Genomic DNA, 26,516 nt, shown 5'->3' with positions numbered 1-26,516 from the left:
GGAGGAAAATAATTGTGATTACTTTATAAAAAGCACACACATTTCTAACAATGCTTTGGCCTGTAGGCTTCTTCTAAATGGCCGTCAATAAATCAGCGCTAGAGGGCGCAGCGAGCGGCAGGTTGAGCAGCAGGTTGAGTCTCTCGGGTTCTCGCCGGGTGCGGTGGCGGCGCCTGTAATCCAAGCTACTGGGAGGCTGAGGCTGGCGGATCGCTTGAGCTCAGGGCTTCTGGGCTGCCGTGGACTATGTCGATCGGGAGTCCGCGCTAAGTTCGGTATCGATATGGTGCTCCTGGGGGAGCTCGGGACCGCCAGGTCGTCTAAGGAGGGGTGAACCGGCCCAGGTCGGAGACGGAGCAGGTCAAAGCCCCCGTGTCGATCAGTAGTGGGATCGCTCCTGAGAATAGACACTGCAGCTCAGCCTGAGCGACACAGAGAGACCCAGACCTTTTGCGCTTGTTTCTGCACGATGACAGTCAAATGAACATTTAGCGATTAATAATATGATTAAAATTTATTAAATCGTTTCCCTCCTGTCAGCTCCAGGTTGTCTCACTTTCAACATTGTAATCTTTTAATGTTTTTTTTTAACTTCAGGGACGCTGCTGTATGTCATGATTGCTACCATGTCGCCTTTCTCTGGAAGACACGTGATATTTCTGTTCGTGTGCAGCTTCTGTGTTTCTTGACCAGACGGAGGCGCTGTTTCACTTTAAATCATAAGAATTGCAATCATAGACTAAAACATTTTAAGTGTATTTTCATTGGGCAGGTCTCGGAGGGTGGCCCAGTAATCTCACATAACTCTGGCAGTATAAAAAAAATCTAACCTCCTTTAAAACAAAGCAACTCAACTGTTTAACCAACTGAACCAACCAAACCAACAAAAAACAAAAAGGAATCAAGGAATAGTTCACCCATTTCCTTTCCATCGTGTCAATCTAAGGCTTAATTTTCTTTCTTCATTTGAACATTTGATCATGTAAGATATATTTTTATTAAAACAATGGATGTTTATGGTAACCAAAATGGTTTGGTTATACCAACCCAGGTAGCAAGAGCATTGTGGTCGAATGTGGCTGATAAACTGCTGTAGTCCTGTGTGGCAGTCCACAGCTCAGTCCATTCAACAATCACTCTTCAAAATATCTTATGCTCCACAAAAGGTGAGTACAAGATGACAGAATTTTCATTTTAAGGTGAATATCATTTTAAAATGTTAAGTCTGTAAACTTCATTTGTGGCTTTTCTGAAACACTGAGGGTATTTCTGCACTGAAACATGCAAATATTATTAACAGTATTAATTAATAGTATTAACAGTTACCTGTAACTTATCAACATTTTCAAATCATGTACAAATATCATTAACACTTCATTTTAAAAACACCACCACCACCAAAATATTTATACTTCATCTAATCTCAGGTGGTGTTCTGTCATTGATGTATGGATTATGCAAAACCTCTGTTGTCTTCATTTGTAAATCAATTTGGATAACAGCATCTGCTAAATCACTAAAACGTAAATGTGAATGTAAAATGCAAATGCCCAAAATTTCGGTTCAAAATAAAAAGTACAAGACATGAAAGCATACAATGTTTCTTTAATAGTGAGTTGTTCAATAGTCAGTGCAGAGTGTTTAATTCAATTGCACTACAAGGACCCTTTGTTTATTTTTAACATTGTTCATATAACTTGTGTGCATTTGAGAATTGTGTCAGCTGGCGTTGTACACACAAACACCCCGCCTGAAAGAGAGAAAAAACAGATATTAATCCATAACATGCATTCTGAAGCTGACCTAAACAACTCCCACAACCACAATATATTGCATGAAGAAATAATTGAGTTACCCTGTTCTTGAGTCCTGCAAGAGTTGAAAGAGTGCATTAGTAGAGTTAATTAAATAAGCATAACGCAACAGCTATACAAGTACCCAATGCTAAATAAAAGGATGCACTTACTTAATGTCCTGCTTTTCCAGGAGACACCTGTAGGTGGCGATCTCCTGCTCCAGACGGCTCTTGATGTCCAGGAGCGCAGCATAGTCTCTGCCCTGCTGCTCAATGCCGCTGCGCACCTGACAAAGCTCTGCCTCGTATGCGTCGATGTGTTTCTGGAAACCCGCTAACATCGCGCTGTACCTAGCTTCTGTTTCCAACAGTGAGCACTCCAGCGCTTTTTTCTGCGTGAGTAAAGAGGCAAAGAGAAGACTCGTAATATGAATTAATAAGCAGCCTAATCATCTACAAAGTGCATGATGACCTAGTGTTTCGATTTTAAGACTCGCGTAGTGCATTCCAGCTCAAATCACACAAAACCTTCATAATTGTCAGGCTAGTCCATCTGATGCGCCTTCGATTTCCTCACCATGCTGATTTGAGACTGTAGCTCGATCTCCAGGCACTGAAAGGTACGCCGTAAATCTGAGATCTGTGACCTTGAGGTTTCGAGGCACTCTGTATCGCTGGCCACATCTTTGCACAGTTGCGCCGTCTTAAAGAGAGTCAGAAACACACACCACCCTCATGCTGTATACTGTGATGCATTCTCACAAGTCTGGTAGAATATATGACCATCATAGTCTCACCTTCTCTTTGAACCAGCACTCCTGTTCTCTGCGATGCTTGTCTATGATGTTTTCATAATGACAACGGATTTCTTCCAAAACCTTGTTCAGGTCTTGCTGAGGGGCAGCATCCACTTCCACGCAGACTTTCGCGTCCGTCAGCTGACGCAGTAGTGCTGCCACATCCTTTAAACACACGTGACTCAAGCATCAACACTTTTTTATTTACAACTAAAAAAAAATATTTCACGGCAAGCCTTTCGTAGTTGGATTTATATCGCTTATGGCATTACGTTATGCAGAATTTAATCTGAGACAAGCAAACTGATTCGAACCTCCTGGTAGTTCTTTTTCAGACATGCTAGATCATCCTGCAGACTCTCGATTTTTATCTCCAGGTCAGCTTTTGTCAGAGTCGTCTGATCCAGCAAGCGCCGCAGGTTAGCGATGTCGGCCTCCACAGACTGTCGCATCACCACCTCATGCTCATATCTGAACGTAAAAAACTCACCATTCATGTATAAATTCAATCTCTTAAAGGGGTAGTTCAACCCAAAATGAACATTTTGCCTTCAGTTACTCACCCTCGTGTTGTTCCAAACCCATAAGAACTTAGTTTATCTTCAGAACACAAATTGATTTATTTTGATGACTTCTGAGAGCTTTTAGACCCTGCATAGACAGCAATACAGCTAACACATTCAAGGCCTAGAAAGGTAGTAAGGTAAAGTGCCAAAAACTGTCTAAAATAACCAGAGGCCGGATTCACGAAACATTCTTAAGAAGAATTTTTTTCTTAACTGACATTTTCGTGTCGTTATTTAACTTATGAAAAAAGACTATTTTGTATTCCCAAAAATTCTTCTTACGGATATTTTTTATCTTTTTTTTATTAAAATTGATCCTGAGACAAAACCTAAAAAAGAGATTCCAGTTCTTGATAAGAATCTTCTTAAAAATTGTCTTAAACACGTTCTTAAAGTTAAGATAACTGCCAACTAGTCGTAGATCCATAAAGGGTAAGATTAATGGAATCATTATTTTACCAAACAAACATTACTAAATAATAAAACTTGCAACATTCTGTGTAACTTCTACAATATTATACATATACAAACTATCATAGATGGGTTATTAGATGTTTGTGTTCCAGATGGAGATACTATGGGTTGTCAATAGGGAGAGAGAGGTAGAAAGGTCTCTTAGAGACCGAGCGTTTTCATTCTAAAATGCTGTTTTAAAATGAAAACGTACTAGTGTAAATGGGGCCTGAGAGAGCAGTGCTGATGGCTCCGTACTTTATTCAAGAAATGGTTGAATCAAGTGTTTATTTTTTCTTTACACACAAAAAGTGTTCTCATAACTTTAAAATAATGATTGACTGTTGTCTCATGGACTATTTTAAAGATGACTGTACTACTTTTCTGGGCCTTGAATGTGGTAGTAGCTGTTTATGTGAGGATCAGAAAGCTCTCGGATTTAATCAGACATATCTTAATTTGTGTTCCGAAGAACAAAGGGCTTATGGATCAGGAAGTGAAATTTTTGGGTGCGCTATCCCTTTAAGATGCTGAAGTTATCAAGCTACGGTTACAGAGGAACTAACTTTATCTTGAAGTCATCGGCAGCCAGTTTAGAGTTGTCGATCTGCAGGAGGATGTTGGCGTTGTTGATGCTAGCAGCTTCAATCTACAATGTAGAACATCGATATAAAAGATACTAATGCAGTGCACATTATAAATGTTTCCATCCCTTAAAAAAAGCACCAGGAGTACCTTTTCCTTCAGGCAATTGATGGTGTTCCAGTAGGGGCTGTAGTCTCTCTGACAGATCGGCCCTTTCTTCTCATAGTATTCGCAGATCTGCCTCTCCAGGATGGCATTGGCAGCCTCCAGCGAACGCACCTTCTCCAGGTAGGACGCCAGGCGGTCGTTCAGGTTCTGCATGGTGGCCTTGTCATTCAGCTGGATGTAGTCGCAGTTTCCGAGCATGATTTTGAATTCTCCCGCGTTCGGTTTTCCATAACATACGTCTCTTCCACCGATTTTGCGCTGCAGATTTGGATAGCACCCAACTCGGCGATAACAGGAGGAAGAGATGCGAGTGCTTCCTCCAAAACCACAGCCATAAACACTGTATGCTTTGGGAGGAACAAAGCAAGGAGGAACCGTACCACAGCGTATGGGAGCGACTGTGGTCTTAGAAGCCATGCTCTTGGGACCGAGGCAGGATGATGTACGGAGAGAGCAAGACATGGTGTGGGGATACGGAGATGAGATGAACCCAGAGAGGAAACCGTGAGAGTTCTCCTGATGAAGATGGGATCTAGGAGCCCAGCTCTGATCTCTTATAGAGATGCAGATCCAGGGCGGCTCCTGGTTTTTGTGGGAGAAGGAGGCAGGGTGTGTGTGGAAGTGTTCTGTGCCAGCTTAACGCCCTTTGACAGTTAAGGGCAGAAAAAGGAGGTTTAAGGATAGGCTAGGTTAGGTTTTCAAAAGTGAACACATTTTGTGAGACACTTTCGGTTATTTATTTAGTGGTTTGTACTGACATGACCTGTCCTGCTAAAACTACTGGTCTCTGGTGGGCTGAAAAGGCCTGCTAGACCCTACTTAAGAAATATAGCGAGAGCACTACCAAGTCGTAGTTTCATGTAACAGCAGCAGCTCTGGACATGTGACCATAAGCGATGTGCTTACTGGTTGCCCACATTCCTGGATAGAAAAACTGAAAAAGCAAAAATATTACGTTAAATAGTGTTGCAAATGTTGGTGTTGAATGCATTCATTCAAAATAAAATATTTATTCAAATATTAATCTTGGCTTGATCAGGTCATAGCTGTGGAAAGAAATATACAGAATTATTGTGTTTTGGGTTGCTCTGTAAAAGCATCAAATTAATGGAAAACTATTTTTTAAATAATTCCTTAAGTGGCACGGGGGGGTTTATTTTGTTCTACTGAGAATCACAGTCATTTTATTTTCTTTGAGAAATCATCAGATACACAGTGCAATATTTGACAGCAAAAACGATTTTATAGTTTACAAGCATTCAGTGGGTTTAGTTGTTTCTAATCAGCAATGTTGTATTTTATCTGTAAACCATTGCAATAATAAATCAGCAGTTTTACTGAGATGGTGTGGAAGTCTTATGGGCTTTCTCTGATGTGCTTAACTGCCTCATTTCTGAGGAAACCTTATCTTCTCTGCTATTTGTATACAGTAAGTGGACTAAACCCCTATAAAATGCCTGACCTGTAGTTGAGCAACTACTTTTATTTGATCAGTTGCTATTACTTCAGTGACTGCAGAGAAAATGAAGCCTCACCCATGTCTGGTTTTAAATGAAGCTATGATTTAGTGTAGTTAAATGATAATAGTTTTGAATGGTATAATTGATCACTCATTAGGTTGTTAAGAGTCACTAGGGTTAGATTAACAAGGTGTCGTTCATTAAGTTAATTGGTGTTCTGGTTGTAGTAATAGTACGTTAAAGATTAAAAACAAAGATTCTAATGTACGAGGTAGCTTAAAACTACAGTCAGAAGAAGTTTAATGTCTTCTTAAATTTCTAGCAGATAAATATAAAATTATTTAAGACATGTAGCATAAAAGCATAGATATTAAAACAAAGTCTCCTCCATCGAGCTGTACATTTCTTCACAGTTTTTTTTACAGTTATCAAATGCATTGAATTAAAGTTTAATATTGGTATATATAGGTAGATTCTTTATCGCAGGACTTAAAAAACATTTTTTAATGACCCTCTAACCCTCTAGCATAGCTATCTTTGTATGCTATCTTTCTCGTCTTCTTTTTTATTTATTTTTATTTATGTGCTGTGATAGACTAACCGGACATGCTACTGAACTATTGAACTCGTTTGCAAGTTGCATTAAAATAAAGCATCTGCTAAATTACTAAAGTAAAAGTAATTGTTTATTCATTTTTTTTTTTTGCAATTTTTTTTGGAGAAATACTGTAAACTGTAAGGAGTCTGGTACACTCTCAGAAATAAAGGTACAAAAGCTGTCTCTGGGGCAGAACCTTTTCACCTTTTTGTACCTATTAGGTTAAAATATGTACACTTTAAGTACTAATATGTACCTGTAAGCTACTACATAAACCCTTTTGGTACAAACATGTACCTTTAGCACCCCAGTGACAGTTTTTACCTTTATTCCTGAGAGTGTATGGATGGGACAGTGGTCATGACAAGCTCTTAAAGCTCTTCATGATGATAGGTCAGGCTACATGCAGGGTGGTAGTTATTAAAATAGGTTATTGTTAACTTCTTGGGCACAGAGATGATTAAGTTTTCAATTTAGATCATCATGTCTGTATTAAATGACCCAAACAATCATAGGTGTATCAAACAAGGAAGGAAATTTTCAGGTGTATTATTTCCTCATTTTTATTCTCTGCTGCACAGTCTTTATGTTTAACAGCTCTGAATAATTGCCTTTGACGTGTTAGAACTCTATTAAAAGAGATTATCAACCAATTTGTAAGCAAAATTTTCTTTTAAGCTTAATACACAATTCTGCTGAACAAATATTTCTCATTTTCCACCGCTAAACACTTTTTTGCCAGTGTTTCATATAAATTAAATAATTTGTGTCTATTATAGATAACAACTGGAGTCAATGAACCCAGATGACTTAAAAACCCAATGCTCAGAAACCCAATGTAGCCACATATGATGAATGGGTGCACTGTTTTTTGACCGTTTTCGAGAGTTTGAGAGAAAGACGAGAGGAGCTTCATCTTTGTAGCTGATATGGAAGAGTAGAACTGCTGTTGTAAAGTTGTACAGCTACAGTTGTGTTTCTGGATTTTTAAGCAGGTTTTTTTTTTTTTTTTACAAACAAACTCAGTATGTATATTATTATAATTGATTTTAGTTATAATTGATGATGTTTCAATGTGCATTCATTGGGCCTGTCCATTTAAGTCATTTAAAATGTTTACAGTTGGTTTAAAACATTAATAGTTTAAAGTGAAACAGCGCCTCCGTCTGGTCAAGAAACACAGACGCTGCACACGAACAGAAAGATCACGTGTCTTCCAGAGAGAGGCGACATGGTAGCAATCATGACATACAGCAGCGTCCCTGATGTTAACAAACACTCTCTTTAATTAAACAGGTTCCACATCTAGAAAAAGCAAGACAACGCCATTATCTGGAGTTGATGAGAGTGAAACGATTTCATGATCACTGACTACTTAATCGTATCGTTCATTTCTAAATGGTGCAGAAACAAGCGCAAAAAGTCTGGGTCTCTCTGTGTCGCTCAGGCTGAGCTGCAGTGTCTATTCTCAGGAGCGATCCCACTGCTGATCGACACAGAGCTTTGACCTGCTCCGTCTCCAACTTCGACAGTTCACCTCCTTAGACGACCTGGCGGTCCCGAGCTCCCCAGGGCACCATATCGGCTCTGGAAGCCCAGCGCGGACTCCCGATCGGCGCAGTCGGCAGCCCGAAGCCCTACAAACTCCGGCGATCCGCCAGCCTCCAGCTCCCAGTAGCTTGGATTACAGGCGCCGCCACCGCACCCGCTTGAGAACCCGAGAGAGACTCAGCCTGCTGCTCAACCTGCCGCTCGCTGCGCCCTCTAGCGCCGAGAAACTACACTACCTCACATTCAAATCACTTTAATCTAATTTTGAAATAGCTAGTGTATCGTAAATCAACATCAAATGTTCTGGGTTTTCGAATCAAAATGCGGCTCTGTGACCTGGAAGTTGATTTCATATGTCACCTCATATGCTGAGCATTTTGGGAGAACAAAGGAATAGAGAAAGAAATGATCATTTATTATTTGTATTTAAGAATTATATTATTATGAAAATATTGTCCATTATTACTCCAGTCCTTTTTCCGTTACATGTACCCCAAAAACAAATTAGATTTAGTATAGATTCATTATACATAATGAGAAAACTAGTTTATAATGATTAGCAAACTACTTGCAGAAAAAAATGTCAAAACATTTTGGAAAAATAAAAATGCATTGGTGATTTTTAAAAATTGCTGAAAGTAAAAACTGCCAGACTGTGAATCAGTGTAATGCTAAGTTTATCTTCTCTCCTTTTTCTATTTTTAAGATTTAAGTAGCAGTACCAATAAATTAAATTTGTTTTAAATTCCTTAAGAACATTTATGTATTATTACATAGCAATTTATAGTTTAAATGCATCATAATTACAATTTGTTTTATTAATATTAATGTATTTTAATACATATTACGTTTCTTTTTTCCTCCCTAAATCACGTCACATTTCTAGCAAATCTAACCCACACACACAAAAAGAAACCACCTTGTTTACAATTGTTTTAATGCCTTTGACATTTTAGAATAACAAAAACTGCAAAAAAAGAAGTGCTCAAACATTGGCTATAGTGCACTACAGATATATTTCCTCAAGAGAAAATGTTGTGTAGCACTGCTTATATTACACTAACATACACAGGCGTAGGAAAAATGAAGTTTCAACTGAGAATGGTTAGTTGGCAGAAATAATAAAATCAACAGCATCTACTAATCAACAAATAAAATTAGGCGTATTTTCCCACCTTTTCTGTGTGAGCTTTATTTTAGTAACACAGCTGTATAAAATCAAAACCTTCCTACATATGTGTCCACAAAGACCAACTACGTTCAACTGGCTTTGAAAGGAGAAATATCTGTTAACAAATCACTGAAGCATCTTCATTTTCAACACTTGCCAGGCTTGGAGACAGTTTGGTGGTATCAGTTCAAATCACGATTTTCTGAAACACTTGAATGTGCATTTAAAGAGTCCTTTGGGTTCCCAAACTAAACTAGAAGACTAGGGTGTTTTGTCTTAGGGAACAGTTCACCAAAAAAAAAAAAAAAACACCCAATATTTAATGATTTAATGCACATTAACACATGGCTTGAGGTAAGGCAGATCCCAACTGAAAAGCAGACTATTTAAAACTGAAGGAGTAAATTTAAGACTTTACCAAGACCAAATGAGATTTTGTAAAGCCTTAATGTAGCACTAGCCTACCTCTATTTCATTCTATATCTATTTGAATATACTAAAAAAAAAAAATATTCCTGTGATTTTAAGTAGCTCAGTGCACATGATCAGCAAGATCATGTGCTCTTATTTGCTGCTCAAGCATTTTGTTATTAGTATTATATTTACCACAGTTGAGTAAAGGTGCTGCTCAGGTCTCTTTGTTGAATGGTAAGTTCTAAAGAACAGCATTTATCTAAAAATAAAATATTTGTATAATTATAAATTCTTAATTCATTATAAAGTCTTTATCATGCTTTTTGATCAGGTACAATTTTAATTTAATGTGGATCTCTGGATATTTATATTCACAAGCCCTGAAAAAAGGAGCACTTTATTCGTAAGACAAAGAGAATTATTGCTATCTTTTTAATTTTTATTCTTTTGCTCTTTAAAATGATATCCTTGTATTATCATATTTTCTTTTCACATAAAAGCATTTAAAAACACTGAATCGACACAGGCCTGTTTGGCGCTCAGTACTGGGATGTAGCATTGCCGGGCGTGTGCACAAGCCAAGTCTGAGATCAGGCTCACCACGATCGGCCTAAAGTATGATTTATAAATTGATTTGGCATTGAGAAATATCATGCAAGCAGAGAGATTCGACATGCTATACTTTATAAACTAATAACTAACGTGGATTTGCGGTATCTCTGCGTGATTAATACCGTGCGAACAAACCAACAGAACTTTGACGTTTTTCGCGAGTGATTCCCGGAATTAAAACCGAGCAGTCAACAGAGTAGGCTTTTTAGATTACTTTTACAGCCAAAAAGGTTTTGCAAGCAAGAATACAAGACAGTTTCGTTGTACGCTCATCGCTCAAGCAGAGCCAACATGTGCTCCAAAGTATTTCCTCAGACACGATTCGGTCCCCTATCCTCTTTTATTGCACGGCGCAGACGCGAAGATTAATATATTTTACAAGTAGGTTATTTTGATTCTGGACTCTCTGGGCTGCGCCTACTTACTTAAAGGCTGTTTCAAACTTTTGAAACAAAACGAAAGATTCTATTTCGAATCCAACGATCCGTGGCGCGTGACTTCGTTCTGATTAGCGACATCACTGCACCGATGGCACTAGAACTTCTCAGCGCAATCAAACCTGTTTGTTGGCGTCGGTTGGCTTTTGATCAGCGTTAGGTCGAATCAGCGCCTGATTGTGAATCTGCGTGCTTCAGCCTGCGAAAGCCTATCTATTTCCAGATCATACAGTTGTACTTTTCAGCCTTTTTAGCACCAGAAATGAACTGTAACGGGTCCACAAGCTCAGGCTCAAACTGTGCAGGAGTTCAACAGCGCCTACCAGTGGTTGAGCAAAATCACACAATCTCGCTTAAATGCAGGCGAAGGCAGAAGCTTCCCCATCACGGAGCTTTACTGCGGAGGTAGGCTGTTAAAACAACCTCGGCCATTTTAAGTTTGATTGCAGTATGAAGTAGACACATATTTCCTTCGCGAGTGCATGAAATAAATGTACGACCTTCGCGGGACTTGTCACATCCGCCGCCTGAAGAAGGTGAGCGGATCCAGCCTCAGTGCTGAAGAAAAGTTTCCAGTTGTTTGGTCTCCGATGCAGCGAGACCAGAAACAGGAAAGTCAAGACAGTTCCTTAGAAGGCGACAGAAACGCCCGCATCAAGACCCCGAAGCAAAACCGTAGCCGCAGCAATTGCGAAGACCAAGCATCAAACATCTCGAATTACAACGAGAGGATATTAGAAAACTGCTGCAGCAGGCGTAAGCCTAATTTGGCATGTTTTGATTATTCCATATCAACTTAACGTGTACTTTGTTGTATTGCGCGCTGTCAGTGTATTCACATTCTTATATTTTCTAGCCTATGTCGCGCCTGGAACTTTAAAACCTTTCTTTTGAGTGTGATTAATCTTTTAAATTGTACACGTGATGAAATATCCTGCTCTTGTGTGGAGTGTGGATTGTGTCTATGCTCCTCCTAATTTCTTTTTTCTATTTCCTATTCTCAGTTTTTACAGAAAACAAAAGGATTCTGCGTACTAGAGCTCAACAATATTCTGCAGAGGAAAGAAGAAATGTCCCAAATGGAGATTGAAGCAAAACAAGACTAGGCCAATTTCTAGATTATACAAAGGCGCTAAAATCCTTGGAGCTCAGAAAAAATGTTGTTATCACTTTTAAAATCTAAAGCCACACTTTTGTAGTCCTTGTAAATAGAAGCAGTTTCAGTGCCAGGGAGCTTATACTCACGCGGTTCGTGTTTCAGGGATCAGGAATTACTAGAGAAGAGGCTCAAATTAGAAAAAAAGGAAAAAGCTCTTCAAAGGTAAGCACCGTCATGTTAGTGTGCACAATTATTCCTGCACGTCCCGAAAGCGAAGATGCTGCTTCACATACTATTATTTATAACCATCTCCGTTACAGAAAAATCGGTGAAGTTGAAGACATGAAAGAAATTGAAGAGATGCAGCGGAGAGAAGACGACGAGCGCAAAACGCGTGAGGAAGAGGACAGACAACGTCGTCTGGACTCTGAACGGTTATCCTTTGAGAATGAGAGATTGATGTCCAAAAAAAAGGAAAAGAAGAAGTTATTACGGGAAAACAGGGACGAAAAGGAAAAGTAGTAAGTTTCTTGTGCCCAACCGTGAGACTGATTTCTTAATAGTCTCCAATCTGAGGAAACCCAAGACACAGCAACAGCGCCTGACCCTCTGAGTTTTTCCTTTGTATGTTTGTTTTTGTCCAGTGAAACGAATAGAGTCCGCATGGAGGAGGAGATACAGAGGCTTACTGACTGCATTCAAGAAAAGCACAATCAAGTGAAAGCAAATCTGGAGATGGGAAATAAAACACAGGTCTCCAGAAGAATCTGATTAAGCGTCCGAATATAGTAAGAGACTGCGTAGATCTCTGTGAGCGTTCGAGCTCATCCTTTTCTGTCTGTCTCACCAGAAACGGGCAGAGAACGAAAAGTTGTGTGAGGAGCTCGGGAAGGTCACGGAGAGCTATGACTCGCAGGATTTCGGTCCTGCTTATCCATTAATGACGATGTGCCACTTCGAGGACTGTATTTCTTTCTTTCTTGATTTGATGGAAGACGTATCTCCTGAGGACCTCTGCAAATTACAAGAGCAGATTTGCAAACAAAATAAAGCCAGGTAAAATAAATGCATAGCTACAAGCTGACGGGTGATCATCAGCAGTTCAGTACAGGATTGAGTGGCTCTTTAAAACCTATTTCTTTTTCTCTTTCACAGGGAGCAGAAAGAGGAACGCCTCAGATGTGAAGCTTTATTTGAAGAACGGAGGCAGAGAAGACTGGAGAGATCACTTTCTCCACCGCTGAGAGTAGTAAGTGGTGCACAGAACCAGCAATACATGTCCAGTACTTTCGCTTTGCTTATTAAATATTGTAACGTGAATCGGTAGCGTGAGTTAAATCTCGTCTATATTGCAGCCTGGAAAAAAGCTGATGCCACGTACCCAGCCTTCGAACAACATAAGAAAGAAACCGAAACCAGTGGAAACCAAGAAGATGAACGAAGATTTATACGCTTACTTTCTGGAATAATACATTTATAGTAGTAGATAGAAGAGTAGATAGAAGAGTAGATATTACAATATTACAGAAAAAAATAGAAATTTTAGATATTACAGAAAAAAACAAAAAAAGTAGAAATATTAGATATTACAGAAAAAAACAAAAAAGTAGAAAACTTACATATTAGAGAAAAAACAAAAAGTAGAAAACTTAGATATTAAAGAAAAAAACAAAAAACTTAGTAGAAAACTTAGATATTAAAGAAAAAAACAAAAATAGAAAACTTAGATATTAAAGAAAAAAACAAAAAAGTAGAAAACTTAGATATTACAGAAAAAAAACAAAAAGTAGAAAACTTAGATATTAAAGAAAAAATTAGAAAAAAGTAGAAAACTTAGATATTACAGAAAAAAACAAAAAAGTAGAAAACTTAGATATTAAAGAAAAAAACAAAAAAAGTAGAAAACTTAGATATTACAGAAAAAAAACAAAAAGTAGAAAACTTAGATATTAAAGAAAAAAAAAAAAAACTTAGATATTAAAAAAACAAAAAAAGTAGAGTAAAAAACTTAGATATTAAAGAAAAAAAAAAAGTAGAAAACTTGGATATTAAAGAAAAAAAAGTAGAAAAAAAAGAAAACTTAGATATTAAAGAAAAAAAAAAAAGTAGAAAACTTAGATATTAAATAAAAAAAAAACAAAAAAAGTAGAAAACTTAGATATTAAAGAAAAAAATAAAAAGTAGAAAACTTAGATATTAAAGAAAAAAACAAAAAAAAGTAGAAAACTTAGATATTAAAAAAACAAAAAAAATAGAAAACTTAGATATTAAAGAAAAAACAAAAGTAGAAAACTTGATATTAAAGAAAAAACAAAAAAGTAGAAAACTTAGATATTAAAGAAAAAAACAAAAAGTAGAAAACTTAGATATTAAAGAAAAAAACAAAAAAGTAGAAAACTTAGATATTAAAGAAAAAAAGTAGAAAACTTAGATAAAAAAAAAATTAAAAAAAAAAAAAGAAAAATTAGAAAAAGTAGAAACTTAGATATTAAAGAAAAAACTAAAAAGTAGAAATCTTAGATATTAAAGAAAAAAACAAAAAGTAGAAAACTTAGATATTAAAGAAAAAAACAAAAGTAGAAAACTTAGATATTAGAGAAAAAAAACCAAAAAAGTAGAAAACTTAGATATTACAGAAAAAAACAAAAAAAGTAGAAAACTTAGATATTAAAGAAAAAAAAAAAAAAAGGAGAAAACTTAGATATTAAAGAAAAAACAAAAAAGTAGAAATCTTAGATATTAGAGAAAAAACACAAAAAAGTAGAAATATTAGATATTAAAGAAAAAAACAAAAAACAGTAGAAAACTTAGATATTAAAGAAAAAAACTAAAAAAAAGTAGAAAACAGATATTAGAGAAAAAAGTCGAAATCTTAGATATTAGACAAAAAACACAAAAAGTAGAAATATTAGATATTACAGAAAAAAAACGAAAAAAGTAGAAACATTAGATATTACAGAAAAAAAACGAAAAAAGTAGAAATATTAGACATTAGTAGATAGATATTAGAGGAAAAAAAGTAGAAATCTTAGATATTAGAGAAAAAAAAAACAAAAAAAAGTAGAAATCTGTTGTGGAAATTCTTATTTTGTCAAAGTAATAAACTAAGTGTGAAGGCCGAGATTGAAGAGCCGAACAAAGTTGTCTTTGCCTTGATTTTATTTCTCTGCAGAGAAGTGGTCTGGGTCTGTGAGCAAAGAGACAAGGGTGAGGCACTGAGCAGAGTTTTTCTAGTCAAAAGTAGACATTTCAAGGTGACAAAAATCCTGATGCATCATATTTACAATTTGTTTTATTAATAAACCCAATGTATTTTAATACATATTATATATTTCTTTTTTCCTCCCTAAATCACGATACGCTACAACAAAATCTAACCACACACACAAAAGAACCACCTTGTTTTACAATTGTTTTAATGCTTCAGAGCATATTTTGAGAATAACAAAAACTGCAAAAAAAAAAAGAAGTGCTAAACATTAGCTATAGTGCTACAGATATGTTTCCTCAAGAGAAAATGTTGTTAACAGCACTGCTTATATTACACTAACATACAGAGTGACAGGAAAAAATGAGTTTCAACTGAGAATGGTTGGTTGGCAGGAAATAATAAAATCAACAACATCTACTGAAAATCAACAAAATAAAATTGAGCGTGTTTGCACCACACTTTTCTGTGTAGGCTTTATTTTAGTAACACAGCTGTATAAAACAAACCTTCTACATAAAATAACTGGTCACAAAGACCAACTACGTTCAGCTGGCTTTGAAGGAGGAAATATCTGTTAACAAATCACTGAAGCATCTTCATTTTCAACGCTTGGGCTTGGAGACAGTTTGGTGGTATCCAGTTCCGTCACGATTTTCTGAAACACTTTTAAGGTCTTTTGGGTAATTCAGGTGCATATGAGTCCAAAAAGCGTCATGCACCCAAGTGTGACATTTTTTTAAGTTTACACCAACATCTGTTGGCTCATCTCTGCCCGAATAACATAGATGCCCGTGGTTGTCTGTGCTTCACAGCATTAAACTGGAACGGAACCGAAACAGTTATGCAATCTGCAAAAAATGAGACAAATCCAAAAATGTATTTTTATTGTAAAGGATGCATTAAAAACTTAATTAAGAAAAAGCCCTTAAATTCAGTTTTTCTGTTTTAATGTTTGAGATTATGGCAGTAACCAACCCTCAGTTTTCATGTCCACCTTGTGGGACGCTGAACTTGATTGGACTGTGTTGAACTTGAGCGGAAAGGGTTGTTGATCTGCAGAGAGAGTACTTGAAGGCTCCTGATTGTTCTTGCTGACCTTGACCTGGATCGAAGACGTTAGCAGAGGACAAGTTCTCAAGACCGTCCTGTTCCTCTTTCTCTCGGGCCCCACATAAACACTCTCCATCCTTCTCCTGTTTCTCTCCAGTGCCTCGTATCTTTCACTAACACTGACGGCCTGATGCTGATGAATATTGTGCCCAGTTTAGGAGGAAATCTCTTTCAGGATTGTTTTCTACATTGCTGTTAAATGTAATTATATTAGTTTGATCAGTTCGTTCTCTTATATATATAATTCAGTCGTGTTACATACATTACATACGACTGAATTCTAATGAATAGCGATTAAGTGTGTAGACACCGGGCCGGCCCAGTCAAGAGATATTTGAAAATGTTTTACTATGCTGAAAATATTTATGATTTAAAGTGAAACAGCGCCTCCGTCTGGTCAAGAAACACAGACGCTGCACACGAACAGAAATATCACGTGTCTTCCAGAGAGAGGCGACATGGTAGCAATCATGACATACAGCAGCGTCCCTGATGTTAACAAACACTCTCTTTAATTAAACAGGTTCCACATCTAGAAAAAGCAAGACAACGCCATTATCTGGAGTTGATGAGAGCGAAACGATTTCATGATCACTGACTACTTAATCGTATCGTTCATCTCTAAATGGTGCAGAAACGAGCGCAAAAAGTCTGGGTCTCTCTGTGTCGCTCAGGCTGAGCTGCAGTGTCTATTCTCAGGAGCGATCCCACTACTGATCGACACGGGGGCTTTGACCTGCTCCGTCTCCGACCTGGGCCGGTTCACCCCTCCTTAGACGACCTGGCGGTCCCGAGCTCCCCCAGGTGCGCGATTCGAGGAGTGGCCCACGTTTTGTATTTTCAGTCAAGGACACGCCCAAAATATGAACGCACAAACATGCGCCACCCAGCGGAATTACATTTCATACGAAACCGAATGAATCGTAATACCGGCGAGCGCGATGGCGGCAGCTGGACTTCAGAAACAAACGTGGGACGTCATACACTGCCTCTTACAAGATGAGCTCAGTTTTGACATGGTGGAGGCTGACGGCCCTGAAGATGGTAAGCGTGCGTCGTTTATCTCTGAGCGTTAGTCGCGTCATTCTATGAAAACGCCCCTCGAGAACATACGTGTAAACAATGACTTGCTAACACCTTACGAGTAATTAGCTGACTCATTGGGTTAGCTAACATTATTTTCGAAACACACGTTTCAGATGAACCGTAACTAAAAATAAAATCCACACGAGGCATACATCAACCTATTAATGATAAAATGTTTCTATACCAGTACATTAACGTTGCATTATAGCTTTTGCGACATAAATGTACGCTACTTGACATCATTTACAAGCTGTTTTTAATGATGTTGCTCAATTGAAACCCCGGTCTAGCGATTACTTTATTAAAATGAGTTTAAAAACCTAGTGTTAAGACGACATGTTCCTCTCTTGTGTATGTTTTGCCTTGTATTTTGTAAAAACGCGCACGTGCACAATAACCCTGTCTTCGAGAAGTTAACTCAAACTACTTTTTACGCAGAGAACTCATTTGACCCTGTAAAAATAGCCTCAAAGCTCAGGGAACTGGGAGACGATTATGATGAGAAAGTGATCCAGCCATTAATGAAAAATGTACAGAAAGCTGCAGCCGATCAGGTGAGTCCCCGACTCTTCATTTTCAGACATAAATGTGAACATAATAATATTTTAGCAGTGTCCATTTGTTGCTGGTCCACTCTGTATAATCCACTGTAAAGCAGTGCTGTTGAATTCTTCCAGTTTCCTTTTCTTCTCTGAAAGCAGTAAAAGTGAAACTTCTCGAGCAGTCTCAATATTTCCTCTTGTGTTAATTGCTCAGCAACCACGTGTTTGACCACGGCTGCATCCTTTTTAGGTGGTGACTGCCTTCAGCGACGGTGTGGACAGCTTGTGTAATATGTGGGTCGTGGAAAGAGCTGAAGTGGCCTCAGAGAAGCAGCTTCTCAAGGCCGCCATCACACTGGGACTCTTCATGAAGAGAAACTGCCCTGACATGACGAATGTGGTTGAGGACGCTATGACGGGATTCGTCAACAACCGTCTAACAAACTGGATTGCAGAGCAAGGAGGCTGGGTGAGGATTCTTTCATCAGATTTGCATTAACTAGTCCCTTTTTTTTTTTTTTTTTTTTTTTTTTTTAACGAAGACACAGAGACTTGGGTGTGTTTTCGGCAGGACTGGCGGCTTTCTATTTAATAAGTTTCCTGTTGGTTGGTGTGGTGAATTAATACGAATTATTCATGGTAAAGCATATCCAGTTAATGGAAAGTATGAAACGTACACAATTTAACAGCTTTTAGAAGTTCAACAAAAATAAAATCTTCAAATTCCATTTCAACGCTGATTCCAAAAGCAAACGTGACCCCTTTGACCTCTGAATGATCAAATTTATAACTCCTAAACAAACACCACCTCGACTTTATTAAGACTCAAATATTATTTCAAAAGCTAAAACGGTGACATTCTTAATATTAGTTCCGTTAATATCGTTAAAACAACAACAAGGACTCACTGAAAGGAAATAGAGAAGTTTTTTAACTACATTTTTGGTCTTGTCATTTGTTTTAATGATATTGCATGTTGATATAGTCACAGTTAATGTGTAATGATGTCATGGTCATCTAGTCTTCATCTAGTTTCGTCATCAACAAAAAGTTCATCAACAAATATATTTATCTCTGCTTTTAATTCATGTTGTAATGTATAACTGATAATCCCACCCCTGTCCAGTTGGTGGCGAGAGCGTTCCAGTGTTGTTTCTAATACCAGTTCAAATTTGTAATATGAAGATTTCCTTTTTGCTATTGTTAAAAACACAACCTAATGTCTAATGTTTTTTTTTGTTTGTTTGTTTTTTTCCAGCTCTCTGTCTCTAAGAACAGCATGTCTTGAGATTGGAGCTTACCGTCTCGTTCTCAGAGACCTTCAATCATTCTGCAGTTTTGATTCGTAACGCAGAATGAATTTTAAATGTCAATCAGATGTCAAGGTGCTCTTTTCAATCACAACCAGCAAATGTTTACATTTTTATTCTAATACAGATATTTGCGTTTAAACTAAAGCAGGAGCTCTCAGCCAACAGTGCTTTTTTTTTTTTTTTTTTTTTTTTTTTTTAAATGATTCACAAAACTTATTTTATAAATGTGTTGGTCTGATAGGCACATGGATGTTGTAGTAAACGTTAGTGAAATGCTAAGACTTTTCTATCACTATCAGATCAACATCAATAAACATCAAGTCCACATGTTGAGACATTTTTTTTTGTGGTTTATGGTTTTATTACAACCTAGCAACAAAAAGGAATTAACATCATTGCTCACTAATAATGACTGGGCCACTTTAAAATTAATTAAACGCAAGCGTGCTTATGTTTTACTAAAAAATGATTTGATATGCCTCACTTTTAGTAACGAGCTCTTTATTTGTTGGGAAAATACAGTGTTTGCATTGTTTGGGCCAAATAAAACCATTGCTTCTGAAGGCTTTATTATCAGGAAACAAAATCACAAATAGTGTGTCTCATGAGCTTTGGTAACATCTGATACCTCTCTCTTAACAGTTCGAGCAGCATGCTAACACAGGTTAAAGCGGAAGTATTAGATTAAGTCGCTCGACTAATCTATGCAGATAATTGCAGTTTGAGTGTCATTTGAACTAGATATGAAATTAATGAATCCGAAGGGATTATGCCCTTGAACTTAAACTAGTTAAATGCTCCAGTTGGCACCCAATAAAAGAGAAACGGAGGCTGGCTGAATACCAAAGATGAAGCGGAAACAAAAGTCAACCCGTGAGCTTTGATCTTACCTCAGGATCTGCCCAGGAAGTTTGAGAATACTTGTTTCACAGGAACCTCCGCACAAGAATTATGCGAATTGATTGACCGGCCTGAAAAGGTCGAACCATTTATCAGCGCTAAATCAAAGGACACTTCATTCACTGACACCCATTTCAAGGATACGGAGCCAAAAGCAGGGTCCATTCAGAGGAAATCAACATTTCGGCCATTATTCAGCTCTTATACACTTGAAGAAATGAGCAATTTCAGTGAAAGCTCTGAAAGTCCTTGCCTTATTAGAGGCCTGAACGCTTAAAGAGATCCAACTGCATCCGTTTGTTTTTACGCTTTTTAAGAAGCCACACACGCATTAGACCTCTGGCAGTATCGGTCAATTTAGTTTTATTCATGTTTTCTTCCTCGCTATCTTTTCATATCTTTTTTCAGGCCTCCGGTTTTGAGCAATCTAAATATTAAATGCTAACCGCCTACAATTTTTTTTATTTCGCCATCATGCAGTGAAATCAAAGGCCGCATTTCTTATTTCCCCACACGAATGGGATATTCTCACCAAAACAAATATGAGAGCCCATCAAGTCAATTTTCTGTTAAACACGTATTAATAAGGTGAACTATAACGTTTAGACTGAAACGTCTACAAAAACAGTATAACAAAAAAAAGTCATAAGCAAAATTGCTGCTATTGGACTAATAGGATTGGGAAAATATTTGCTTAAAGGAATAGTTCACCCAAAAAACCCCCCAAAGATCTGTACATGTATTTCCTTTTGATGAACAAAGACATTTTAATGAATGTACTAGCGGTTTTGCATGAAAGTCAATGGGGTCCATAACATCTCTGAACTCTTTCGCTCAATGAACATTTTTAAACACGACACAAGGGTGTGTTAATGACGAAATAATTTTAAACACTATCCCTTTAAGACAACGTAGGCCTAGCTGCCTCCATTTGAGCTCGTCATAAAAAGCAGCAAGTGACAAATAACTCCATACTTTTCAAAACATGAATTCGCTGGCATATAAAAATGACCTCGCACTCTCAAATGAGATCACGCTCTCAATGTCCCTTTTTCAAAATCCTCAGACGCGTTTATTCTCCTGACTAAAGACGAGTGTAGATTAGTGTACTCATAAGTGCTGATATTTACGAGTCTGCGGTTTTGCATTCATTATACAAAGCCCTTTATGTGATTGCCGCATTCGAATGAACCACAGCACAAAAAAAAAAAAAAATCATATAACTGAATAAAGATTTTCCCACAGATGCGAATGCCTGTGTGGCTATTCCTTTAAAACAGGCCATTTTCATTTATTTAATGGTCCCACCCTAACGATGCAATTCGTTCTATGCACCATTGACTGGGTTTGAGGAAACGTTGCCAGTAATGTTCGATCGTCTCCATTTCTGCAGCAAACACATTCTCACGACTGACAGCATCCATGCATCTATACGGTCATACTTCAACAAGCGCTTCTCATGGAGGAGACCTGGTTAGCGTAGCTTCAGATGTCGTTGTCCCGCAGTCTTCTCTCTTTGCTGTCTATGCGAAAGCTGGGCCGATCGCCCAGTCGAGGATCCTCCGTGCAACACACATACTGTTTCCAGATCTTAACGAAAGCATTACGGAATTTCTTAATGCGGAATGCATAAACGATGGGATTGACGGCGGAGTTGCCATGACTGAGCAAGATAGCCACGTAAAGAAGGCACATTGAATTCTCACAACTAGGGCAGAAGAGAGTGATGCAATTCAGGATATGCAACGGCAACCAGCTGACTGCAAACAAGAAGAGCACCAGCGCCAGAGATTTCGCCAGCTTGAGTTCCTTCCCGTAATATCGAGTGGGGTCGGTCTGGTTGGCGGTAACCTTCTTGTTGAGCTGCTTGTGGATCATGTAGAAGATCTCAGCGTAGATGAGCAACATGAGGACGAGCGGCGGCAGCACCCACCCGAAGAAGTTGAAGTAGACCATGTACTCCATACTGATGACGTTCTCGAACTCGCAGGTTACGAGAAGGTCAGCACCCAAGGTGCCGTTGGTCTGGCGTAGCTTCTCCAGATTGTTCCAGCCCAACATGGGCGTCAGGCCGACTACGATGGCCACCATCCAGCACACCATCACTGCGGTGCCAGCACGCTTTGGTGTCACCACTCTTTTATAGCTGTGGGGGGAAAAAAAAAAAACGACATTTTTAAACCTCTCAGAGACAATGTGCCAGTCTACTTTTTCCCACAGGGATTTTAGAAAAGGAGTTATGAGCAATGGACTAAACCAACCAGCTACGAGGTGGATTACATAAACTAATTTGACACAAAAAAGTATAAGCATTTGAGAGAATAGTTTTCATAAACTGACACAATTACGTAGTTTGCACTACTTCATATAGCGAGATTTTTTTTTTTTTAAGTATAATGGATAATGACATTTTTCACCATTATGGGCAATAAAATGTCCATATTTTGGTTTTGGAAGTCCGCATCAACAGGTTAACGTGCAAGGTCAAAAAACACTACTTGTTTTATAATATGCATTTAATTTTACCATATGTTTCTCTCAACGACTCCTAAATGATTTGCTCAATGATTCATTTCCCAAACCCTCTCCTTTGCATTATGCTTATATGTGGTAAATGGTTGATTGGTTTTCATTTCATCACGTCTGTCATGTCTGATAATGCGTGTACTACTTTGTGTACAGCACTGCCGGGCAAACCACTATTTTTAACACTAGAAAAGCTGGTTGCAAAGAATAAATTAGCATTTTCATTCATACCAACTCAAAAAGACCAACAAGCGGGTGGGAAATATGCTAGGCTTGGAATTTGTTTAAAAAATGACTTGTTTCATCCATGTCTTTGAGAGACAATAACTTTATACACAATGAGCTTTCAAGATGTTTTCATTCGCTTAGAGCTGTGTTGCTAGCTGCATGAAAGGTCATTTTCAAAAATCCATAACAGGGTCACTTTAGGGTCACAAAAAAAGGAATAAGCCAAAATTATGCAGGCTCATTGCTTTAACAAAAACCAACACCCTTGCAGTTCACAGTAGGTCTGTCTTTGAAGGTTTCCAAGTTATTGATTAAAATCAGTTCCTTAAAGGAGAACCTGGATGAACTTGAGCACAGTGTAAAGAGGAAGCTTTGTAAAGGATGAACCACGAAAATAACTAATATTAGGCCTATTTCTAAAAAAGTAAACATAAGTGACATTTCTTCAAAATCTATTTCAGAAGTGCGGTTTATCTGGAAGAAGTCATTGAAATCCCCGTTATAAATATGGAAATCATAATTAAAAAGCGCCGAGTTGAGCCACCACACAAACTCTGCTGAGAAAGATTACATTTTGATTTAGTCACAATCCCTTCTCTGTGAAGAGCAGAAGGTCTTTTCAGACAGAATAAATGAAGCTAGTGAGGCATGCCATCCACTCAGCTGGCAAATTGGCACTAGTTGCTTGTTTGACAAACTATGCACTTGTCCGGTGTAATTATCTCAGACTTGTATGTTATAATCCTATTTAATTATTAAAATTAAGGGAAAGCATGTCATTTTAGCTGCGCTTATACGCAATCAGAAGTAGCTAATGCTGCAAAACTTTGTTTCTGGAAAATTGTTTGGACTCGTAACTCTGTAACTCCAGCTTAACATTCAAAAGGTGGCCACGGACAGGACAGGAAATTAAAAACTGAGTCATGGTTTGAAGGTGACTTTAAAAATGGATTCCATAACACAGGAATAAACTGAGAAACACTACAGCCCACGGCAAACCATCACTTGGATGGTCTGAAAGCAGAAAAGCATTTCTCATTGTCACACAGAGTCATAGTTTTCATGTGACTAGTACGAATACTTGCTAATTAAAGAACATGCATAATTGTTTTCCTTGTTCGAGTAGGCTTAAGTTTGCCATAAAGGGATAGTTTATGCAAAAATTATCTCACCCTCATGTTGTTCCGATCAGCATGACTTTCATGAAATGAAACGCTAGAATATAATGACAATGAATGGTAACAGAAGATGTCAGCATTGAAATAAAAAAGCACATTAAATGTTAATGTGTTCTATATTTTAGGGTTTCTTGGAATCAGGGCAAAAACTATTTCTAATTTATGAACAACACATTTACTGAACTCGGAAACATACACTGCATTTTTACACTTGCATCATATAAAGTTATGAAAAAAGTTAAGAGTAGCAGACATTTTCGAATCAGAATCGGATCTTTTAAACGATTCGCTTGATTCAATTTTAAACGATGCGTTTACGATTCGACTCAATAATTCGGGCACAGAGTAAAAGATACTCAAGAGTACGATAGCTAAGACTAAAATTTTGGTCTGTTACATAAATTTCATGACACTTTTGTTGCGAGTTTTTCAGACTTAACATGACAACATTAAATTAGACTTGCATCAACATACTTTAAAAGTCATTTGTGTTCCACGGAATATAAAATACCCCATCCATGTTTGGGAACACATAAGGGTGAGCAAATTACCATTTTGATTTAATTTTGGGGCAAAAAAGCCTTTCGTCTCCACATAGATGACACGAAACAATCATGCATTCAGAAAAAGAAAACAGAATATGATCTGAAAATCCTAGTGAGATGAACGAGCAACCCACATCTTATTACCTCATTGGTATCTTGACCCTCAGATAGCGGTCAATAGCAATAGCCAGGAGGGCGAGTATTGAACTTTGCGTTAGCACCAGTACAGTGCACGCAACGAGCAGACAGCTGTAAAAATGAGTCTTCAGCCCGATGCTTATGGTTATGGCCAGAGGAATGACAAGTGCCCCGACGGCAATGTCCGCCAGAGCAAGGCTGACGATGAAATAAATGGTCGTGTCTCGCAGAGATCGGTTGATTCTCACAGCCCAGACCACCATCACATTCCCAATGACGGAGGAAAGGGCGATGAGGACCTCCATCCCGATGTAGAGACCCAGGACACCAGGCATCCTTGCGAGGAGCGCACGTGCTAATGCCGAACAGGATAAAAGATTCCCCAGATTATTATAAGTCTGCCGGTACGTCCAAAACTGTCGTTTTTCTCTGGTTTACATGTCGGTGCCAAAGTTACATGGCGCAGGATGAAATCACAAGTTGCGTTTACTCTCCGAAATGCGTCCGCGACATCACGGTCGTCCTCCTCATCGCGTCCGGGTGTGCAGTCCGGCTTCACAGTGAGTTGGTATGAGTCACTTCAGACCGTCCAGCACCACATTTCCCGCACATCACATCACACGCACTCACAGTTCATCAAAGCGAATCTAAGCGTGACTTAACACCTGTGCGCCAGAGTGTCCACACGCCTCTGTCATACGTTTCGGAATTATGCCAGTACATGTGCCGATCGGTCTTGCGCGGTCTGACGGTCACCTTAACTTTGAATCAGCGCGATAACGCGCACACTGGCTCCACGGACAGCCTCCTCGTGCACGCCAGCGCGAGCGACGCGAGTTTCACCAATCAGACGCCACGAGAGAGCGACAGGCGCGCGCAACAGCACCTGATCAACCTAATGAGTTGCAGTTCAAGTTGTTATTTACCTCTGTTATATATTCATTTATTTAGGCTGCGTCTTAGATAAGTTGCTAAATAAGATGCTGGATGCTAAATGTATGAAAATAGCCTACGCCTAAAATGATCAACAAAGTGTCCGGGCGACGTACTGTCTAATATGAAGTATTATGTTTTTTTTTATTTTTGCCGGAGTGCCACGGGAGGCAGTCATGGCAAATGAGGTGCTTTACAAGAAAAGCAACCACATATCTATCTATCTATCTATCTATCTATCTATCTATCTATCTATCTATCTATCTATCTATCTATCTATCTATCTATCTATCTATCTATCTATCTACTAATAACAATAAAAAACACAATTGAATAAAATGTGATTATTTAAGTAAATAAGTAAATCAAAGTAGTATAGTACAGTTGTATAGTCTTGTAAAATGGATTTGTCTTTGTTTAGGTTTTTACAACTTAAATTCTGGCATTTATTTTGCTTGTGATCGGGCGATTTATGATATTAGCATGCACAATGTAAGCATGCATTTATACTGTTTTTTTCAAAGTTAAAAATTCATGACTTTGCTACATGTGCACATGCACACTTCTGCTTACGTGAATGCTTTTTAGGCTAATAATACTGCTCACATTGCCTTGCGCAATGCAAACAGAAGAGCTGGTTCTCTTTCAGCTTTATTATAAAGAAGAATAATGGTGACAAACATGAGGAAGCTGTCTCAGCAGTTTTGAACTTTAAGTAATATTGATTCTCGTGGTAAATCATTTAGCTAGATACTAATGCGTGCATAAAAACACAAACAGAGGAAGGTATCAGTGGTATCAAGAAAATATTTGGGTGTGGTAATAGTTCTTAGGAATTATTGTACCGCTCCCTTAAATTATAACCTACAAAAGATACACTTTTTCATAGCTCAGATGTGATTGAGAACTTAAAATTGCACAAAAATAAGACTAAACCTATACTTAAAATTAAGAATATATATATATATATATATATATATATATATATATATATATATATATATATATATATATATATATATATAGCATAAATAGTTATTACTTAAAAAAATTTATTGGTTTTCAGTGCATATTAATATTCTATATTCATATATTTTTAG

At 37.9% G+C, this 26,516-nt stretch overlaps 3 protein-coding genes across 3 annotated transcripts; 1 reads left to right on the top strand and 2 right to left on the bottom strand.

Moving 5' to 3' along the window:
• Window positions 1–1,962: 1,962 nt before the first annotated feature.
• On the bottom strand, window positions 1,963–4,826 carry krt95 (keratin 95). The gene is made up of 6 exons (XM_043252797.1): window positions 4,347–4,826; window positions 4,178–4,260; window positions 2,907–3,063; window positions 2,593–2,757; window positions 2,373–2,498; window positions 1,963–2,187 (listed from the first exon to the last, which is right to left on the bottom strand). The coding sequence occupies exons 1-6, from the start codon at window positions 4,824–4,826 to the stop codon at window positions 1,963–1,965; spliced, it is 1,236 nt and encodes a 411-aa protein (XP_043108732.1).
• Window positions 4,827–16,908: 12,082 nt separating this feature from the next.
• Window positions 16,909–19,554, top strand: LOC122354454 (bcl-2-like protein 15). The gene is made up of 4 exons (XM_043252648.1): window positions 16,909–17,071; window positions 17,552–17,667; window positions 17,906–18,124; window positions 18,914–19,554. Exons 1-4 carry the CDS (start codon window positions 16,969–16,971, stop codon window positions 18,941–18,943), a joined length of 468 nt encoding a protein of 155 aa, XP_043108583.1. The 5' UTR covers window positions 16,909–16,968; the 3' UTR covers window positions 18,944–19,554.
• A 1,460-nt stretch (window positions 19,555–21,014) lies between these two features.
• On the bottom strand, window positions 21,015–25,534 carry LOC122354453 (adenosine receptor A1). Its single transcript, XM_043252647.1, has 2 exons — window positions 24,490–25,534; window positions 21,015–22,014 (listed from the first exon to the last, which is right to left on the bottom strand). Exons 1-2 carry the CDS (start codon window positions 24,816–24,818, stop codon window positions 21,354–21,356), a joined length of 990 nt encoding a protein of 329 aa, XP_043108582.1. The 5' UTR covers window positions 24,819–25,534; the 3' UTR covers window positions 21,015–21,353.
• Between the last annotated feature and the right edge of the window lie 982 nt (window positions 25,535–26,516).

Source organism: Puntigrus tetrazona, chromosome 11, assembly GCF_018831695.1.
Source record: "Puntigrus tetrazona isolate hp1 chromosome 11, ASM1883169v1, whole genome shotgun sequence".
Lineage (NCBI taxonomy): Eukaryota > Metazoa > Chordata > Actinopteri > Cypriniformes > Cyprinidae > Puntigrus > Puntigrus tetrazona.
This window is presented reverse-complemented; position numbering and strand designations above follow the sequence as displayed.

What these genes read in the sequence shown, in the direction of transcription:
- LOC122354453 (XM_043252647.1), bottom strand. Translation starts at nt 24,818, where the DNA reads ATGCCTGGTGTCCTGGGTCTCTACATCGGGATGGAGGTCCTCATCGCC. An exon ending in AGGGTCAAGATACCAATGAG is followed by an intron (nt 22,015 to 24,489) that starts GTAATAAGATGT and finishes TTCCCCCCACAG; the next exon opens with CTATAAAAGAGTGGTGACAC.
- LOC122354454 (XM_043252648.1), top strand. Translation starts at nt 16,969, where the DNA reads ATGGCGGCAGCTGGACTTCAGAAACAAACGTGGGACGTCATACACTGC. An exon ending in AGAAAGCTGCAGCCGATCAG is followed by an intron (nt 17,668 to 17,905) that starts GTGAGTCCCCGA and finishes CATCCTTTTTAG; the next exon opens with GTGGTGACTGCCTTCAGCGA. An exon ending in TTGCAGAGCAAGGAGGCTGG is followed by an intron (nt 18,125 to 18,913) that starts GTGAGGATTCTT and finishes GTTTTTTTCCAG; the next exon opens with CTCTCTGTCTCTAAGAACAG.
- krt95 (XM_043252797.1), bottom strand. Translation starts at nt 4,826, where the DNA reads ATGTCTTGCTCTCTCCGTACATCATCCTGCCTCGGTCCCAAGAGCATG. An exon ending in TCAATTGCCTGAAGGAAAAG is followed by an intron (nt 4,261 to 4,346) that starts GTACTCCTGGTG and finishes TCTACATTGTAG; the next exon opens with ATTGAAGCTGCTAGCATCAA. An exon ending in GCCGATGACTTCAAGATAAA is followed by an intron (nt 3,064 to 4,177) that starts GTTAGTTCCTCT and finishes TTTTACGTTCAG; the next exon opens with ATATGAGCATGAGGTGGTGA.